The 21,613-nt window shown below is 40.3% G+C and overlaps 1 protein-coding gene across 1 annotated transcript in view; it reads left to right on the top strand.

The window, feature by feature from the left end:
* Positions 1 to 19,573, top strand: part of ca9 (carbonic anhydrase IX) — an 82,745-nt gene extending 63,172 nt beyond the window's left edge. Inside the window, exons 9-13 of the mRNA XM_073064277.1 lie at positions 6,304 to 6,348; positions 9,616 to 9,657; positions 12,856 to 12,876; positions 14,315 to 14,405; positions 17,659 to 19,573. Of these exons, the coding sequence (XP_072920378.1) occupies positions 6,304 to 6,348; positions 9,616 to 9,657; positions 12,856 to 12,876; positions 14,315 to 14,405; positions 17,659 to 17,719 (260 nt within the window). The 3' untranslated portion in view covers positions 17,720 to 19,573. The remainder of the gene's footprint in view (positions 1 to 6,303; positions 6,349 to 9,615; positions 9,658 to 12,855; positions 12,877 to 14,314; positions 14,406 to 17,658) is intronic.
* Positions 19,574 to 21,613: the final 2,040 nt, after the last annotated feature.

Raw genomic sequence — 21,613 nt, 5'->3', positions numbered from 1 at the left:
CTCTGAAGGTGACGCCTGTGAAATGGGAGCTTCATTCCTCAAAAGATCCTGAAAGCCAAAGTTTTTAAAAATTTATTCATTTATGGGATGTGGGTGTCAACAGCTAAGCCAGCATTTATTGCCCATCCCTAGTTGCCTTTGAGAAGGTGGTGATGAGCTGCAGTCTCCGAGGTGTAGGTACACCCACAGTGCTGTTTAAGGAGGGAATTCCATGACTTTGACCCAGCAACAATGAAGGAACAATGATATGTTTCCAAGTCCAGATGATGGGTGACTTGGAGGAGGATTTTCAAGTAGTGGTGTTCCCAGGTATCCCAGGTGAGTAGAAAGGAAAAGGAAGGCCACTGAACAACTCTTTCACTTCAGGGCCCAATCACGGTGGAGTTCATTCTTAAAGTGCTCTCTATAAATAGTGCCCATTAGTTTATTGTGTGGAAGTACTTCATGCCCTCATTGCCCTGAGATCAAAATGTTACCTTCTTTCTTTCTCTAAGGCAAGTACCCCACGTTCCCTTATCCTCCATTCATCTACCGATGGCAGCAGTCATTCTCCATTTCCTACAGTGATGACCCCAGACTTTTCTCACACTTTATTGACTGCCTCCACACAAATACCCCCCCCCCCCCATCCCCATCTTGGTGCTGCTCCTCCATTCTCTGTGGAAAATTCAGCTGCAATGGGGAGATCGATCCCAGGTGATTATCCCCCAGGCAGCGTGACTGTGACCTGCTACAACTGTACAGGGAGGAGATGCAGTGATGATGATTACTGGTAACCACGGTGAACCTGACGCACCATTTGTTGCCCTGGTGCTGCAGATGTTCCGTCCATTTAGAGTCATAGAGTTACAGAGCTCTGCAGCCCAGAGACCGATCCTTTAGCCCATCTGGTCCATGCCAGCCTGCCTCATCCAATGTACCTATGTTTGGCAGAGCGGCATAGCAGTTAATGCAATGCTTTCAGCAGCCAGCTGTAAGGTAAAGGTTCAATTCCCACTGCTGTCTGTAAGGAGTTTGTACATTCTCCCCAAGACCACAAGGGTTTCCTCTGGGTCCCCCAGTTTCCTCCACATTCCAAAAGCTGGTAATGTCGAGGGCACGCTATCTTGGTGCTGGACACTTGGCGACACTTGTGGGCTTCACAGCACAATCTTCGCTGATTTCATCTGATGTAAAATGATGCATTTCACTGTATGCTTTGATGTACATGTCACAAATAAAATTAATCTTTATCTTTATACCTGCACCCGGACTATAGTCCTCCATACCTCTCATCCGTGTACCCATCCAAACTTTGCTTAAATGTTACAATTGAACCTGCGTCCAGCACTTCTGCTGCCTGAGCTTCTGTAAGTTCATTTTTTAATATAAAGATTTTCAAAGAATATTTGCCACAAGCACATCGAACTATCAAACCATACAGTACAATGCGTGGTTTGCAGCAACGTAGCATGCCCACACCGAGCACCTGGAGGAAACCCACACGGTCACAGAAGTATCTGCAAATTCCTTATAGATTGTGCTGCCTTCTGGTCTTTCTTCCACGGTCAACCCGAGTGCCCTAACTGGGTGGCAATGGAGTTGAGCTCCACTAAAGAATTATCTATATCTGCGCTTCTTGGCTCTGCACTCCCTAGCAGTCTGCCCAGATCAATAGCTAATCCTCTGGTTAGACACACTTTGCGTATATGGGCTCAGTTCAGGAAATGCTATGGTTTCCAGGGGTTTTCCGTTTCTAGCCCTGTCGCACATAATCACCTTTTTTTACCTACTACGTACGATTCAGCATTCCATGTTTGGTACAGGAAGGGCATTAGACATTTTGAAGATCTCTTCATTGATAATCGCTTCGCTTCTTTTCAGCAGCTCTCCGTTAAGTTCAACCTGCCTAATGCTCACTTTTTCAGATATCTCCAAATCTGACACTTTACTGCTCCTTTAATTCCTAACTTTCCTGAAATGCCTGCGAAAAATGCTATGGACCTATTTCTTACCATTAATCCACTAGGTAAAGGTTTAATTTCAATTATCCGAGATAAACTAGCAGCCTTACGACGGGCCCCTGTGGATAAAATTAAAATGGCCTGGGAGCAGGATTTAAATATCTCCTTATCCGAGGAGAGCTGGGACTCAGTTCTCAAATCGGTTAACTCAACCTCCCTTTGTGCTCGCCATTGCCTCTTACAGTTTAAGATTGTTCATAGAGCCCATATGTCTAAATCTAAACTATCTCGATTCTACCCTGGCATTAGCCCGCTCTGTGATAAATGCAAGAGGGGCGTGGCCTCTCTCATCCATATGTACTGGTTCTGTCCTAGCTTGGAGAAATTCTGGAAAGATGTCTTCACTACATTATCGGGTATTCTGAATCAGCACCTAGAACCTAACCCCTTAATTGCTCTGTTCGGTTTTTGGGGCGAGACAGATTTATGTCTGGGTCCGACCAAATGCCGAATACTATCCTTTGCCTCTCTCCTGGCGAGACGCTTGATCCTCCTTAGATGGAGAGATGTTGCCCCGCCCACTCATGCGCAATGGCTTAAAGACATTATGGCCTGCTTGGACCTCGAAAAAATTCATTATTCAGTTCTTAATTCGGATCTAAAATTCCATAAGGTCTGGGGACCTTTTATCGAGTACTTTCATAACCTTCCTCTTGACTAGGGTTTTTTTTTCTTTTCGGTCCCTTGCTTTCAGCTCCCTTTTTTTTCTGGTAGTAGGCATTATTATCCTCTGTTGCTAAGTGTATTCACAGTCTGGGAGTTTGACTGTCCGGACTTATACTCTCTATATTGTGTGGTGGTTGGTCTGGAATTGTTTTTTTTTCTTGTGTTGTGGGGCTTGGGGAGGACACTAAGCTCACTTGTCTTTAATTTAGGTGCTTTTTTGTTAAATTCTCTTCCTTTGTAGCATATTGTTATTGTATGCTTAACCTTGCACTGTATTAATGCTCCTCATTGGGATTTGAGGTTTTTAATTTTGTAAAATGTTTTGAAAAACTAATTAAAAAAATTTTAAAAAAAAAATTCCTTATAGACAATGGCGGGAATTGAACCCTGATTGCTGGCGATGTAAAGTGTTACGTGGGTTGCCACGCTACCATGCCACCCCCATATTAACTCTTGCTGCTTTCATCTGTATCAGTGTAAGGGGGTTTCTTCTTTTGTGGGGGTTTTTTTGTGTAAGGGGGTTCCTTTGTTACTGCGTATGTAGTTTCACAAAAGAAGAAACCCCCTTACATCAGCTTCTGCCCCCGATCGGATCACTGGTCATATGAAACATACAGCATATATGAGGCCTGTTAGGCCTGTCACACTTCGGCTGGGTCTTTGAGACAGTCTTCTCCAAGTGCCATAGGCACGGGCAAGCAACACTGGCCATAACCAAAGGCAGACCTTGTCCCCCACGCAATTCCGTTCCCTTACTAACACGGGTCACAACTGGAAATGAAGAGGCGCCCTGAAATTGCACTTCCTCAACACAGGGTTGATGAAACAACACACACAAAATGCTGGTGGAACACAGCAGGCCAGGCAGCATCTATAAGGTGAAGCACTGTCGACTGTCAGGGTTGATGAAGCCACCCACCACAGCACAGTTACTGCAGAGGCTGAGGCCAACAGGCAAAGTGCAGAGCAGAAACCAACTTGATTAAATCTGGGGTGAATGAGCTACTGGTCAGATTCACTATCTTTATCACCTTTAACATGCCTCATGGCATTTAATGGGATCATTCATACAGTTATTAGCTAAAATAATAGTCATTAATTATGTACAGCACTAGTAAGCAGATATAGATTAATTTTTATTGTGATATTATGACCCTTTATGCTTTCCACACCCCTTCTAATCATCAGCTATAAATATAGTTTAATGTGTGAATGACAAAATGGCCCATGATTTGTACACTTTTACCGAATTGTGACTCAGAATCTATAATTTTTACAATGCTTTTAACAGACTTGACCTTTGGTTGAAATGACTGGGTGTGTTGCCTAATTTGCATTCTGTTTCAACACTCTGGGTAAACCTTACTCAATTCCAGCTTCCATTGTGCTTCAGTACAAACTTGCCCAGAAAACATAATATATCACAAAACCTGGGCGAGTCTCCTACAAAAGGGAGGAAATAAAGCAGGATTGTTTTACTGTTACAGTTTAAGTTCCAGCTGAGTTTTAGTGGGATCCTTGCTCATGCAGTGAAGACTTCTTCAATTACACGAAATGTTTTTCATTGATTCTACTCTGAATGCTTGCAAGAAAATAAATTTTAGGGTAGTATATGGTGAAACGTACTGTACGTATATTGATAATGAATCAATTTTGATCTGTGAATGTTTGGTTCTTTTATAACAGTCCAGTAGATTCCCTCTGCATTTTGCTTCCTCAGCCATTAAATTATTTAGACTTGCCTCTTTGGTTGTCCATAGTGAGGCAATGGGTCTTGAATCTGGAACAGTGAATTATTCACCTTGAAACTCGTGTCACTAACTGATCTGAATCACTACACTGGAATTCTAAAGGAAACAATTATATGAAATAATCGTTAATCTGATTTTTAAAGGAAGAAATCAAATAGGCACTCAATCTAAATTCTACAGAATTGTGAAACTGTGACATATTAAGTATGATTAAGCAATGTTTAAACAAGTGTTGTCATGTGTTTGCATTGAGACAACACCTAAAAATAGTTATTCCATTAAACACATACAAAGTGATGGAGGTACTAAGCATGTCAGATAGCATCCATGGAGAGGAATAAAGAGCTGGTATTTCTGGCTGAGTCCATTCCATCAGGACGGGGAAGGAAGGGGGAAGAATCCAAAATAAGAAGATGGTGGGAGGGAAAAGGGCAAAAGCTAGAAGGTGAGGGGCAACACAAGTGGATGGGGGCAGGAAATAAAGTGAGAAGCTGGGAGATGATAGGTGGAAAAGATAAAGGGCTGAAGAAGAAGGAATCTGATAGGAGACGAGTGTGGAGCATTGGAGAAAGGGATGTAGGAGGAGCACCAGAGGGAGGTGACAGGTACATGAGGAGAAGAGAAGGGTAAGAGGAGAACCAGAATGGGGAATGGAAAAGAGAGTGGGGGGTGGGGGAGAAATTACCAGGTTAGAGAAATTGATATTCATGTCGTCAGGTTGGAGGCTACCCAGACAAAATAAGAGGTATTATTCCTCCAACTTGAGAGTGGCCTCATCTTGGCTGTAGAGTAGACCATGAACCATGGTTGGAATGGGGATGGGGAGTGGAATTAAAATGGTCGGCCACCAGGAAATCCTGCTTGTTGTGGATGGAGCGAAGATGCAAGTCTGTTGGGTGGAAAAAGGAGGTTGGAAACGAGAATACAAGTTTGGAAGTCCCCCCTATGTCAGGTTTCCATTCCATTGCAGTTCCCATTTATACCCCTTGGATAAACCAGACATTAAATCGGAAAGGTCTACTCCATCACTCCCATTGCTTTTCCATAAACCTTTCAAAATTAACTCTGCTGTGGACAAAAGGGGATGGGGGTTTCTGTTTGATGAGGAAGGGACAGGTGAGGATAGGAGACAAACTGGAGAACTGCTGTAACACACCACTAATGAGATCTCCTTTATCAGAATGATTAATACAAGTACGATCAGTTAAATTTAGTCACTAAAAGGTAAAATGCAAATTTAATAATCTTTTAGCTAATTAACTCTTCTCAGGCTTCCAGCTGGGCACAGGAGTTGATTACAACTGAAGTTTTGATGACAAACTCTACCATCTTCATCAGAGATGATGCCTGGGCATGTCTAGCCCAGTGGTATCTATTCCCCTGTCATCTGTTCCTCCTGATTGGTCAGTCCTCATCCAATCAGGTTTCCACTCTCCCACCTTGTTTATAATCAACTTCCAGTTCTGACTTAGAATGAGACCTTCGTTTTTGTTAAAATTCTTTTCCTCTAGTTTTATTTCAATGGCTTTCTTTACCAGGTGGCCCCAGAAGCCACTGGCCTGTCAGTCATAATCAATACCTGTACCTGGCTGGAAGCCCGAGAAGAGATTATCCGTCGTATATGGCAGGAAGACACTAGATCCTTTTTCAATTTTTTAGCCGTTTGTAGTTTGCTTCAGTTATCTTGACAAGCTGATTCTAATCAATCAAGTGAGGAAATAAAGGGATGTAATTGTGGTTCAAATGGAAATCCAGCTCGTTTAATTGTTACTAGATAACACTTTGCCTCTCTGACAGACTAAACATCTTTAACATTTAATTTGACTTAAGCAGTTGAGAGCGCCATCTAGCAATTCAAATAACATAGAGTTTTGTGTCCACAGTTCATAAAGAGGACACTGCTGAATCAGATGGAGAATACAAATCAGGTACAGTGATTCCTACTCTGTCTGAAACATGAATAATTGTAGTTCAACTGTACTGTTCCAGAATTTTTATACTACCTTGTATTTATTTTGTGAATATGGTCTGAAAATAAAACAAGACTTTTTTGAAATTGAGTATCAAGTAGAAATGATACAAAATATTGAGTCATCATTACATGAACAGATCTTGTCATGGGAGCGGCTTTCTTTTATGTTGGCACATCCATTAGAGAACATTAATTAAAGGATAGGTTATATACAAGTCCCAGTGCCCAAGGACCATCTCAGAAATGCATCCTAGGATTGTCCTTGGGCAACAGAGCACTACTAATGAAGGAACTAATTTTGACCACATCCTTACACTGGATGCTAACAAATTGTTTTGTTGTCTGCTGTGCTAATTCGGTTTCTGGTGATCAACCCACAGAAAGGGTAAGACAAGGGCACACACACCAATCCTCATAGAAGGATCAGCAGTGGAAAGGGTGACCAATTTCAAGTCCCTGGGTGTCAACATCTCTGAGGATCTACCCTAGCCTAGCATACTAATGCAGTTACAAACAAGGCGTGACAGCAGCTATATTTCATTACGAGTTTGAGGAGATGTGGAATATCACCAAAGACACTCACAAATTTCTACAGATGTACCGTGGACAGTATTGTAACTGGCTGCATCACTGTATGGTATGGGTGGCTGAGGTTGAGGGGAGAACTGCACAGAATTTAAGTAAACTGCAGAAATTTGTAAACTCAGTCTGCTCGATCATGGACACTAGCCTCCTTAGCATCCAGGACATCTTCAAGGAGCGACACCTCAAAAAGGCGGCATCCATCATTAAGGTCCCCAATCACCCAGGACATGCCCTCTTCTCATTGCTACAATTAGGGAGGAGGAACAGGAGCCGGAAGACACACACTCAATGATTTAGGAACAGCTTCTTCCCTCTGCCATCAGATTTCTGAATGAACATTGAAACCATGAAAACTACCACACTACTTCTTTGCACCTGATTATGATCCTATCAAACTTATTTTCTTCAAAATAGACTGAAAACAAATTCTAAAATGCCCCTTTTGGATTCATTAATAAACTTTTAAACTACTTCCAGCCATTTAGCATGCTTGTGTAAATTAGAATGGATTCAAAATTGTGGTTTTAATCCACAATGTCTATAATTCCTACTCTTTTCCACAAATCAAGATTGCTTAGTGTCACTTCCAGTACACAAGTGTAAAGGAGAATGAAATAATTGTTAGTCCAGATCCAATGCAGCACAACAAACACAAGATAAAAAACACAATAATAAAAAATACAATAAACATAATGTAAATATATAAGATAACTTATATACATTGACTGTATGTCCATAAAGTGACGGCATACACAGGAGTGCCTGTACACAAGATGACAAACAGGAAATGATAAAGTAGTGGTGGTTGGGGTTTGTAGAGGGGTGGGTTAGTGGGTGGAGGTGTTGATCAGCTTTACTGCTTGGAGAAAATAACTGTTTTTGAATCTGGTGGTCCTGGAGTGACTGCATAGCAGCCTTCTCCCTGATGTGAGTGGGGTGGGTGGGATCCTTCATGATGTAATTGGCATTTGTGCTTTGAGTGGCTGATAATGACGTATGTCAAAAACATTCCTGTCACACTGGACACTCATCAATATACTAAACAACAGAATCACTCCCTGCCCTAATCACATCATTATCTTTGACTCATGGCCTGCACCTGCTCGTTCAGGCACCGGGCTTCCTTCCTACCCGCTTCCCAACAACCTAACCACACCAGCTACATTTGTATGGTTGGCTGATTGGGCAATATTCATCAAAGTACCAAGAGAATAGGAATTGGTGGTACTGGGGCTGTTGCCAGAGATCCTGGTACAATCCTGACCTTAGGTGCTGTCCGCAGATTATCACAGTGTCATTTCCCTCCAGAGCACTTTCCTCACACAGTCCAAAGACCTGTGGGTTGTGAGTTAATTGACCACTGTAAATTACCCCTAATATGTAAGTAGGTAATAGAATCTGGGATTGTTGATGAGAATGCGGAGGGAACTGGAAAATGGGATTAAAGTAAGATCACTGTAAATGTGTGACTGATGGCCAGCATAGATGAAGGTCCAACAGGCCTCTTACTGTGCTGCATCTCTCTCTCTGACTCTACGTGAGAATGCCGGCCTTTATTGGAAGAGCAAATCATTGAACTGACCTGAACTTGAATCCGAACCACAGGACGATAAACTTCAATGCTTTGAGTCAGATGTGAAAATGTCAGCCTAAGAATAGATTTTCAAAGATTCAAAGTACATTTATTATCAAAGTATGTATGCTGTAAACAGCCCAGAGCTCCATCTTCACTCACACAGCTACAAAATAAAGAAAACCATGGAACTCATTCAAAGAAAAACATCAAACCCCCAACAAGCAAAAATAGAACAAATCACACAAGCAGCAAAATAAAAACGAAAAATACAGAATACATAACATCACAGCACACAGTCAACAAAACAGTCCCTTACTCTTAATATAATTAAGATTATAGTTGGTCATATCATATAATATTTAAACTTACCCCAAAAAAGTCATGTTTAAGATAATGAAATATTCAAAATACACACCCAGTTCATTCATGTGGCTGCTGAAATATTTATGTGTTTTACAAATATTTACCTTTTGCTATTTAACAAGGGAACAGCATTTTTTATGTGAAAGCATTGAGATTCTTATGAGCTGTTTGCTGCATCACAATGAAGTAGCCGGATGCAATATAAGTTAATAGTGGCAGTAAACCTCACCTTGAACTTTACCTCAAGATGAGGATGAATATTTTATGATGATAAAGCAATTACAAGCTTGTGGAAGCCACTGCCTTTGACTAGCTGAAGCCTGTAAGGTTAGTAACAGGCATCTTCTTGGAACACATTTGGTTGAGTTACTGCCAGGAGCCTGCAAGGTTATGTAGATAGCACTGAAGTTGGCAATGACTCAGAATCAATAGCCCACAATTCTATCCCAATTCTGATGAAGGGTGTTTGACCTCAACAGCTAACTCAGTTTCTGTTTCTGCAGAGCTGCTAGGCCTGCTGGATGATCTCTGGCACCTGCAGTTTTTTTAAATTTTCACTTGTCTCTGTAATCTGTGGGATTCAGAATGGATTAATCAGTCATTTGGGTACATAGTTTTGTAAATATTGGGTGAAAGCTCCTGTCCCATTGAGCCTGTTCCCTCACACTTCAGGTGACAGTTTGTCTTGTGTTTTAACAGGATCAGACATTGGAGAAACAAATGCATACAGTAATCACTCAGGTAAGCCAGATTTTATCTTTAAAAGCCCAAGATACTAATATTTGCACCTTCCAGGCTTATCTTGGTAGAGGGCAATAAACATTTACGATGATACACGTGACATAATTTTCCATGGCCGTGCTATTGAACTTTTGCTGTCATCCAATGCAGAGTTTGCAAAGCAAATCTGGTTTGGAATGAACCAGGTCATAAGCTCAGCTGTCCTAAATCAGGGGTTCCCAACCTTTTAATGCCATGGACCCCTACCATTACTCAAGGTTGGGAACGCCTGGCCTAAAGGATAATGGTTTGAATTAGTCATGGGGTTTATCTGTAGTGCAACTATCCACTTCCTCGGGTACCTGGAGGCTAGTTAGTATGAATTGAAGTCTGGGGTCCTCAGAAGGCTGAAGTTCAGTCATGAGGGGAATGCTTAAAGGGAGAGTAACCTAGAATCATAAAGTTTTTGAGGTTGAGTATTTTCTCATAATGCCACAGTCTTTAGCCTGAGCAGTCCCGGAAAGCATGTGATGCTAAATTCATGCACTACTGCCTCTTGTGTCTCTGAGGAACAAGCCACCAAGGGCACTGGAAGAAGAGCTGAGATAGCTTTCCTGCTAAGTAAATGGGTAGTAGGTTATGGCAGAGAGACAGGGATATCTCTGTGTCTGATATAGATGTTGCACAGACAATTCTGTATGAAGCACATAGGAATATTACCTGCGTGGGTACAATCAGAGCCAGCTGTAGGAAAAGATTGAGGGACCCAATAACCGTCTCCTGTTCCTACTTCAAATATTTGTTTTTCACTTATTTCATCCAGATCACCATTCTTTTAAAAGGCAGCTGTAATTAAATTTAACGTTGTCAAACTTCCGGCTGATTTTGATGGCTTGGTAGTGTTCCAGTTAGCTTAAAGCTATTACAGTGCCAGCAACCTGGATTCAGTTCTGCAGCTGTCTACAAGGAGTTCATACATTCTCTCTGTGACCATGCGCGTTTACTCCTGCTGATCCAGTTTCCTCCCATATTCCAAAGATCCACTCAGCAGGTTAACTAGTCACATGGTTGTAGTAGGGCAGTGTGGTTGTGTTGTGCCAGAAGGACCTGTTACCGTACTGTATCCATAAATTATAAAAAATAGAAAAACAAATAAAATTTATTTTATTTGTAAAATAAGCACTGAGGATGTTTAGCTTCTCAGTAAATCAATAAACTTAGCATCAGCTTGGACAAGAACTAGAATCGTCTAATCAACTGGTTTAATACAACTTCAAACGTATCCTAAAATGTACCTGGCAAGAAAATAAACAAATATTCAAAAAACTGCTTCTATTTAAAATACCTTACTGGATTAATTTATGTTAAATGCCTCACCTTCTGTGATGTGGCAATTATGCCTGGGGACAGTTGGGCAGAGTAATACCCACGGTTGATATCTATAATGTTATAGACCAAAGGTGATACATTTTGAGGATCATGCAGTCTTGATATAAGCTATCATGAATTTTATAGTTTCTGTTATTGTGCTGGGTGTGGTTTTAATGTTGTTTCAAAGCAAAACTGTGTGAGTTAGATATCGTTTCTGATTCGTTAGTAATCATCAGGTCATGAGACGCCCAATTCACTATGATGGGAAAACTATGATAAAACCATAAATGGTTGTGATCTATAGAATGACGTCAATTAACATTAGAATGATAGACTGGTTCAAAGATTCCTTTTGGCTCCTGCTGGAAACTAGCTCAAGGCCTTTCTGAAGTCATTCACATTAAATTAATTGGTCTGCAGACCAAAACAACAGTTTTTATACATTGTTTTGTCTTTATTTTCCCTTTTAACCCTTTCTCAACATCATTCAATCATTCCCTCTGGTCTACTTTCTCACAGATAATGATAGGCATACAGCCATCCACCCAGGTGGTTTCTATATACAGTACATCTATAGTTGGATAGAGAAGACTAGATAATTCAGCAGGACTATACATTAAATGCAAATAGTTTGAAAGAAGTTTTAATCCTGATTCTAACTAATGTTCGAAACTTTAAACATATACAGTGCCTATAAAAAGTATTCGCCCCCGCTCCCCCCGGAAGTTTTCATGTTTTATTATTTTACAATATTGAATCACAGTGGATTAATTTGGCTTTTTGACATAAATCAACAGAAAAAGAAACTAATTTATAATTAATTTAGATTATTTTGTAGAGATTACTTTTCACTTTGAACCGAAGGAGTCTTTTTCTGTTGATCAGTGTCAAAAAACCCAAATTAAATCTATTGTGATTTAATGTTGTAAAACAATAAAACATGAAAACTTCCAAGGAAGGGTGAGTACTTTTTATTGGTATTGTAAACATTGATTCACTGAGCATCAACAAACATTTCTGTTAAGTTTATACAATATCACAGAGTCAGTAAAAAATATTTTATCTAAATTCATAGTTCTGAAAGCTTGGGCAATTTTTTTTTTACTTTTCATTTACTCCTACAAGAGTAGGTGCTTGATCGTTATTAGATCTAAAATGTACTCTCAATCCATACATTTGACATGGGTCTGCATGCTTCAGAATTTTCATTTCATTTTGCATAATTTTTGAGTTAAAGTCCCTTTATCAACAAAGGAGAAAGCTTGATTTTCTTCTTTGACAGTAGTGTAGCATGTAGCATGACAGTATTACAGTCCTGGGTGTTCCCAAATTACGAATTCAATTCCATCACTGTCTGTAAGGATTTTGGATGTTCTTCCCACGACGGCATGAGTTTCCTCCGGGTGCTTTGGTTTCCTCCTACAGTCTAAGTGCGTACTGGTTAGTAGGTTGATTGGTCATTGTAAATTGTCCTGTGATTAAGCTAGTGTTAAATAGGTGGGGCTGCTGGCTGGAGCAGCTCATTGGGCCGGAAGGACCTGTTCTGCATTGTATCTCTAAATAAAATAAAGTTAAAATCCATGCAGGCAAAATTTACTTGTCTGCCTCCTCCTCAAAGTCTATGACTTATTTCTAATGGAACTCAGTAAAGCACAAGAGCCAATTGGTGAAAGATCAGTGAGTCATGGTGATAAGCAAGGAAGGAAATATCTGAGGAGTGCTGCCATTTTTGATGTCAGTGAAAGGACAGATGAAATTACAGTACTGTTTTACTGTTGAATGGTATGTTGATACACTGTTTCTGCTATCTATAATTTCTGTTTGTTTCTTCTTTTGTAAATCCAATAGATGGCAACCAGATCGCTTTAGGTAAGTATTTTAAACAATTGTGCTTGTATTTTCAAGTACTATTCATTCATTCAATAATTCTGATCTCACAGGGTTCCGATTAAAATCTTAAATAAAAGTTGTCATCATAACAAACTTTTTGATATTTCCCATTTCAACAGATATTTACTCAATAAACAAATAACTTTATACAATATCTTAAATAACTGAAAAACTACTGAAAGAACAGCCAATGTGTCTTACATTTCAGACATATGAGGAACCCACCGGAGTTAGGGAGGAGCTTTATAAATACCATTGTCAGTGAAGCCGTTTTAACTCAGCTTAAAATGGTGCATTCACTTCAACTGCCTCTGAATTTACTCTGAAAATTATGGAATGAGAGAGGTGGAATGACAGTGGAAAGGGATCAGACATCTTTTATTTGTGAAATGAATGAGCTGATAGATAACACTGAATCAAACGAGGGGACTTCCATGGTCCACTGTCCTCTCCTATAGATTTCTTCTTCTTCTTCGGTCTTTTACATGGCTGCCTGTCCCCTTTCCCCCTTCTGACTGTCACCCAATTACTTGTGTCCTACAGCTTCAGTGTATCACCTGTCAATCAACTCATCAGCCTCCTGAAAGATCTGGAGTTCCACCGTTTCCAGCGCTAGTTCCTAAATAAGGTCTGTAAGAAGCTGCTGGCGGATGCACTTCTCACAGATGTAGTCACCAGGGACTCTGATAGTCTCTTGGCCATCCCTCTTCCCTCAGGAGGAGCATTTCACTATCTTGTCTGGCATCCCCACTGCACTAACTGTGTAATAAGAAAGAAAGAAATAAAATTACAATTCTACCGCCAGGACTTAGAACTTTTTAAAAGCTATTATTAATGCTTTTTGAGATAGTGATTTAGATGCATATCATATTTTTTTACTGAGTTAAGTATTGTATGTAATTAGTTTTGCTACAACAAGTGTATGGGACATTGGAAAAAAGTTGAATTTCCCCATGGGGATGAATAAAGTATCTATCTATCTATCTATCTATCTATCTAAATCTACCTAAACCTTCACCTCTTCTCGCCTAAGTCACTTGATCCAAAGCTTCAACTCCCTACTCTATCACTGACACAGTCACACAATGCCACTCCCCTTAAGAGTAAGAATTTTTTATTGGCCCTTGCCAAGTGCCTAACTATGCAAAATCCAGCATCTCCTCAGGAACTGTGGTGCGCAGGAAGTCCCGATTGCCCCTGCTGGCTGCTTTTGAAATCCCTCTCCTGTTACGCACAATCCAATGTCTCCTCGGGAACTGTGGCGCGCAGAAAGTCCCGATTGCCCCTGCTGGTTGCTTTTGAAACCCCTCTCCTGTCACGCACAATCCAACATCTCCTCAGGAACTGCAGTGCACAGAATGCCCTCCAGAATTTTGTATGTGTTACTCTAAGAAATGCGTCTGTTTTTCATCTCCAGGTGATACACTGGCCATTATATTTGGGATCCTGTTTGGATGCACGGTTTTGGTCTTTGTAATTTATGTGTTGCGACAAAGGAAAGGACGAAGGTGAGAGTGATGAGACCTTTTATTCTCCACTTCAGAACTAAGCAGAAACTGCCAACAGTGATGTAATAGAATGCAATGTGAAATGCTTCAGTCCATTAGGAGAGTTTTACTTTTAAAAAATACTGACCTAGTTTCATCGACCTACTTAACACTGAAGACTTCTTACCAACATTCTTAAAGCAACAGGAGAAAAGCATGATTCACCACACAGTCCGGCTTGTAATCGGTGTATTGAGAGGCCATGCAGACTGAGCTCCTTTTTAAATTTATTATAGTTACGCCCAAGGTGCAGGAGTGCCCACTCCAACTATTGAGGCCCATTACAGTGGAGTAAGGTTAGATCACCACATTACATTCCGAATCTGTTTCGAAGCTCTTCCTCCTTTCAGCATATTTATGTTGGCATCCACACCCCCCCCCCCCACCGTGAGATCCTGTTTCCCCTTCGTGATGCAGAATTAAGTCAGTTTTAACGTAACACGTCTGCTGCCCAGACATGCTCTCACTTCCTTTGAAGGTCAGATTCTTGGGTGAAGCTCTGGTCTTTTTCAACAGGCAAGTAATCATAAAATTTCTATCAACTGAGGAGATGGTGACATTTACCAGGTCTGGTCAGAAACACTACCATTGAAACAATAGTTACTTTGACTAAATTGCCTTCTGTTCTGGAGGAGCATCCATTGTAGACAACAATTTTCACCTGATCACCAGTCAACCTTCTTGTCTCTGTCCCCAACAGTAGCATGGGCAGCACGGTACCACAGTGGTTAGCGTCATGCTTTTCAGCACCAATGTTCACCGATCAGGGTTCAAATCCCACCGCTGTCTGTAAGGAGTTTGTACATTCTCCCCATGACTGCGTGTGTTTCCTCCCACATCCCAAAGATGTACAGTTCAGGTTCGTGAGTTGTGCCCTATGTTATATTGGCACTGGAAGTGTGGCAATAAAGGCTGGCTGCCCAACAAAATCCTCAATTATATGATTTGACTCAGACAACACATTTCACTGTATGCTTCTTCATACATGTGACAAATAAATCTAATCTCCTTTTAATGTTTCTCTGAACAATCCTACTTCACTACAAATAGTTACTTCCTAATAGTGCAAAGTTGAGATGGATCTTCTCTCTGCTGGTTATAGGTCTTTGCAACCCTCTTCCAGAAAGTGAAGTGGAAGGCACCTTTGAATATTATTAATGCATAAGTAGACTGATATTCTAAAAGCAAGAGGATGAAAGGTTATCACGGGTAGATGGAAATCTGGAGTGGATATTACAATCAATGATCTTATTAAGGTTCGAGATAATTTAATGTTATTTCCAGTACATAGAAGTGTAAAGGAGAACAACATAATTGTTACTCTGGATATGATGGAGCACAAAAAAACCCCACAATAAATAAAGAACAATGGGATTTACAGGAAGATGTTCCCTGCTTGGCATTGCTGCTTGTCAAATCTCCACCAGTGCCCTTAGGTCAGTTGTAGAGTCATCAGCCAGGGACCGCCATTCACTCTCTTAGCCCTGGTACACCATCTGGTGGTGGTGCAGTGGCAGAAACGTCTCCCTGCCACACCCTGTAGCCTTCAATGGGGTTAGTTAGTCCCTCAATTTCTGTCCTTCCTCCTCAGCCACAGCCAAAGCTGCCCTTTTCTGCCACATCAGCCGACTCTCTGGTGGCCGTCCTGAGCCTCACTCCCGTCACTGCCATATCACAGGGTAACCCCGTCACTGACGTGTTCCCCAGCATCTGACCTCCACAGGGTAGATAATAAAAGAAACACAATAAATATAAACACATAATTAAATGGTAACGCAGGCTTGATGAACTGGTTAGCCTATTAGTCCTTCTAATTCCTCTATTTATATAATAGATATATATATATAAAAAATTATTCTCCACTGGGGTAATGTTCACGGTATGATTGTCTGCACCAGTAAGTACATATTCTAACCTTGAGCTAAAGACAAAATAATTATTTTCAGAAATAGCCATGGAGTTCCATTTAGCCATTATAGTCCATCTGAATATATAATAGGTGGCCTTCACAACATCAGTCAATCAAATGGTATCAAGCGTCTCCAAAACTGAACTTAAAAAGGAAATAAATTTTAATTCTCCTCATATAATCTCAACTCAAAGTCAGAGATTCTTAGACTAATGGGCTAAAACTCCTGAAAATAATGTTCCCAAGCATGCATTGTTTAATTAAAGTCAGCATAAAATAATACACAAAATAGTTTGCATTGTGAGCTATGATTGTAATAGTGGCACCTAGAGGAGCCAAGTTCAGAGACCGGGCTCTTCTTTCATTGGAACAAAAATAATCCAAAGGCTCTATCCTGCTTTAAAAACACTGCAATTCAGCCCATGATAATGTGCCAATCCTTTAATCCACTCCAAGATAAATCTAATGCTTCTCTCCCCCATAGCCCTCCATTTTCCTTACATCTATCTGCTAATGTCAGAGACTCTTAAATGTCTCTAATGTATCTGCCTCTACCATCACCCCAGGCAACACATTCCACACACCCACCACTCCATGTAAAACCCCTGTACTTTCCTCCAATCGTCTTAAAATGAGGCCCTCTTTTGTTAGCCATTCCCACCATGGTAAAAAGGCACTGGCTGTCCACACCCTCTATGCACTTTTTCACATTGTATTCCTCCATCCTGGTTCAACCCAACAAACAATCTATCTCTCTCAACCTTTTGCTGAAGTGGACCCAATAAATATGGTGAACATGATAATCTCAAGTATCTGTCTCCATGTATGCAGAATGCTCATTTACTGTATTCAAAGGGGGATAAGTAGGACCCACAGTCCTGTCCTTGCTCAGTCATTTCTTGCTTAACACTGCCACAGACCTTTATCAACCGCATATTATACCATGCCTGACTGGAAATGAATTCCCCGATTGCAGTCCCACTCAATATTTAGCTAAGATATTTATATCAGCTAAACTCCACTTTAGAGTTTACCATTTAAAATCTTCCATTCTGAAAAATATGTTTATTGTAAGGTAACGCACACAGAATGCTGAAGAGTCTCTACCTGGAGCGTCGACTCTTTATTCCTTTCTATAGATGCTACCTGACCACCCGAGTTCCTCTAGCATTCTGTGTGTGTAACTCTGGATTTCCAGCATCTGCGGAATCTCGTGTGTTTATTTATTGCAAACACCTGATATCTCTTACCTGTTTTAGTTTCTGACACTGAGTACAATTTTCTGTTTTAATGTTGCCTTTTCAGCTTAACTACTGAAGGTGGACAGAAGGTGATTTACAAACCAACGACTACAATGGAAGCATGAGACTGCAGTGAATATCTACTTCTTCCAAATCTGGAACTGAAAATGGCTGATTGAACCAAAGTTATTGATTTCTAGAGAACAAACTATTTGTCTGTTCTCTGCCATTGTCAGATGTGGTTCAGTTATTGTGGTTATATACATATTATCTTGTTTGTTATTAAGAGAAAATGTTGCAGCATCAATCTGTTGTGATCTGAATACAAAGGGTAAAAATGATAGGGTACAGGATGAAGTGGAGTTTACTATTCAGATCTCTTCTGTCTACCTTGCCATAGCCTAATCCTCTGTTAAACCGATTACAAATAGGCATCTGCTTTGCTATGGGGTTGAGGAGTGGGTCCCTTATCTGCATTGGAGTAAACTGAACACTACAAATTGCCCTTCATATGTAGATGAATGGTAGACTCCAGGGGCAGAGGGAATGTGGGAAAAACAAATTGGGTTAGGTTAAGACTAATGTATAAATGGGTGCTTGACTGTTAGTGGGCCGAGGGGCTTGTTTATATTCTGTATATCTTCAACTCTAAAAAGAAAAAGCAGTATAGTTAGTAAATTAGGGAATGGAGGCAGAAGAAACTCCTGGTACAGGAATTTAAAGCAAAATACAAGCTGCTGAAAGAACTCAACAGGTCAGACAGCATCTGTGGAGGGAAAAGGATAATGGACATTTTGGGTCTGATCCTGCATCAGTCCCGATTCAACATTGACTATCCTTTTGCCTCCACAGATGCTGCCAGACACACAGTTATTCCAGCAGTCTATATTTTTACAACAACTAGGGTTACTGAGTTTCCATATACCAGAAGGATGTTAAATAATCTTGGTCCATCGTACTGTAGTTAATCAACTTCAAGTGAATAACTGAATGCTCATCAAAACCTTTTCTATTTTGCATGTATATTCCATCCTCAATAAGTCAGGAAATTATTACTGATAGCTGTGGGAAAAGGAATGTGGTTTAACAGTATTTGGGCATATTTACTGAATGGGAATGCTGCTGATTATCCACAGGATTACACATGTAAAATGTGTCTGGCAGGGATAGTTGGATGTTGTGGCATTAGGATTTGCATAGATAAATACTTATGTTCTTGGACTGATCGGTACTAAGAATTGACAAGTTTGACACAGTGAATGTGTTTTAACAGCATCATTGCAGCTCGTGTAGGTGTATTTTGGGAGACACGGAAAACTGTAATTCCAAATCAGCAGATAAGACTCCGAGTCTTATTGCCTTCAGGGAAATGCTACAATAATTTGCATTATGTATACAATGGTATTTAATTCATAAAGTCTCAATGGGTTTCATAATTTAATTTAGATGGGGAAATGGATTTCCATTTCCCCAACTGCTGTCCAATAATTTCACCATAAACTATTCACAAATGTAGGTTTATAAAAAGAATGGGAAAATGACATGATAAATTTAAGAGAGGGTTATTTAGAGAGTGGAGCTGAAGGTTTGGCATTCTGATGGAGTGACGGGGGCCAAAGAGATTGTTGGGTAGATTCAAACCTGGCAGAAGATGGTAACGTAGAATGAGGCAGTTCTTAGAATTTAAGAATTTAGAATTTAAAGACAAGGCTGAATACTTTGAATTTATAATTTTGGCAGACATATTAACCTGGTGGGTTGGACTAACTAGTATTAGTTTTAACCTAGGTTCCAATAATATGTTAAATTACTTCCACAATTTGTTACTTTGTATGGATTTTACTTTGCAGGGGCATATTAAAGAAACTATTTCAAAGCACAGCATTAAAATTGAACAAAGGAATCGCTCTGATTTCAAAATGTCTTGGCAATATCTTTGACAGTGAAGTACTAAACAAATAAAATCTTCTTCAAAGGTGTCTTTCTGTTATCTAAATTTCTTGCAATTTAATCTTCACCTCAAACCATATGGGTATAATTGTTATCAATATGGCAGAGAGACTCCTGAATAATGACATACTGGCCCCCACCTCACCTTCCAGGAAATAGACACAAGAGATTTTGCAGATGCTGGAAATCTGGAGCAACACACACACAAAATGCTGGTCAAGCAGCATTTATGGAGGGAAATAACAGGCCTAGACCTTTCATCAGGACAGTCCTGCTAAAAGGTCTCAACCTGAAATGTCGACTGTTTATTTCCCTCTATGGCTATTATCTGATCTGCTGAGTTCCTCCAGCATTGTGCATGTAAAATGAGAAAATATACTGGCCCGCTGGCAACCAGCTTTGCTCCCATTGGCGCATGTTTGACTGTCCAAATACAAACCCCTGAGATAAGGTAAGGTTCCCATTGACAGGAAAAGTGATATTTAGACAATGTTGAATTATGAGACTAGAACATTGTCAGAGCTAATGTCATTCAGGTGAGAATTTAAACCCAGAAACTGACTGCCGTCAAAGTGAATGTAAAAGAAAAAGTCACACTATTTTGAACTATAGCATGGAAGTTATCCTTTGTGTACTATCCATTTTAGGCAGTCTCTGGATAAAGAACTGGTTGTTTTCACAGATGTCCCCAAGTTGTATTTGTCCTCAAGCCAGAAAATACACAAAAATCGCTCAATAAAACCAGACTGTACCTCTATTATAATGAACAGTATCATAAACACAGAAGACTAACAAGAAAGAACAATTATTACAGAGGGAGAGGAGACTAGTTCTGCCATTCGTAGGAAAGAACATACGTTCATATGTACAGACGTCCTTAGCTCTGGTATCACACCAGTGCCATTAAAACTGGATTATCTGATTAATATTACATTGCTTTTTGTGGGGGTTTGCTGAGTGTATCACAACCTAGTCTTCTCCATCTCTCCTATCACCAACATCCTTGTTATCAGTGTGCATCTTGATTATACTCCGTCTATGGCAAGTGCATCCTTTTATAGAGAAACATCCAAATTGAATGCAGTCCTGCAGGTGAAGTCTCCAAGGCTTTGTGCCCAGCTGAGTCAACCTTTGACTGGACGGAGTTCCCTAATATGGTCACACCACTGCTGCTAATGTGTCCACTATCTGGTCTCACTCAGTTGTGAGGTGTAAATCACTATTGTCTTACAGATTCCAGTGGTGATAACAAATATTAACTGCAGAAAATGGCTGACAGCATTACAGCACAGAAAAAGGCCCCTCGGCCCATCTACTCAATGCCAAACTGTCTTTCTGCCTCGTCCCATCTACCCATACTTGGACCATAGCCCTCAAAACCTCTCTCGTCTACATCCCTATCCAAACTTCTCTTAGATGTTCCAATTGAACTCTACCCATCACTTCCAGACAACTCATTCCACATTTACACCACCCTCTGAATATAGTAGCTCCCCCTCAAGTTCCCCTTAAATATTTTACCTTAAACCTATGACCTTCAGTTTAAGTCTCACCCAACCTCAGTGGAAAAAGCCTGCTTGTATAACCCCAGAAGATCTCCCCTCATTCTCCTGCACTCCAGGGAATAAACATAACCTATTTAGCCTTTCCCTATAACTCAGGAACTCAAGTCTCACAACATCCTTGTAAGTTTTCTCAGTACTTTTTCAATCTTATATGTTTCCTGTAGGTAGGCGACCAGAACGACACACATGTACTGTAATAATAATGGAACTTTACCACCAGCTTGGATGAGTACTGCAGATCAGAACACATAGACAAGGAATATTTCTGGCTTCAACAGACCTTGGGAGCCCCAGTAATAACTATAGCTGATGAAAGGAAACATTACTGACTGTATACTGGAACGCAGCACGATCTCCAGTACTCAAATCCTCAACCCAGTGCTGAATGTTAAATTCAGAACTTGAAAATGGTGTTTCTGTCATGGATATATAGAACAGAAAAAACTACAGATGACAGGAATCTGACATTAAAATAAAATCCTAGAAATGCTTAGCAGGCCACAT

The sequence above is a fragment of the Hemitrygon akajei genome, chromosome 13 (genome assembly GCF_048418815.1).
Source record: "Hemitrygon akajei chromosome 13, sHemAka1.3, whole genome shotgun sequence".
NCBI classification, from domain to species: domain Eukaryota; kingdom Metazoa; phylum Chordata; class Chondrichthyes; order Myliobatiformes; family Dasyatidae; genus Hemitrygon; species Hemitrygon akajei.
Note: the sequence above shows the minus strand (reverse complement) of the source record. Positions and strands in the feature narration are given on the sequence as shown.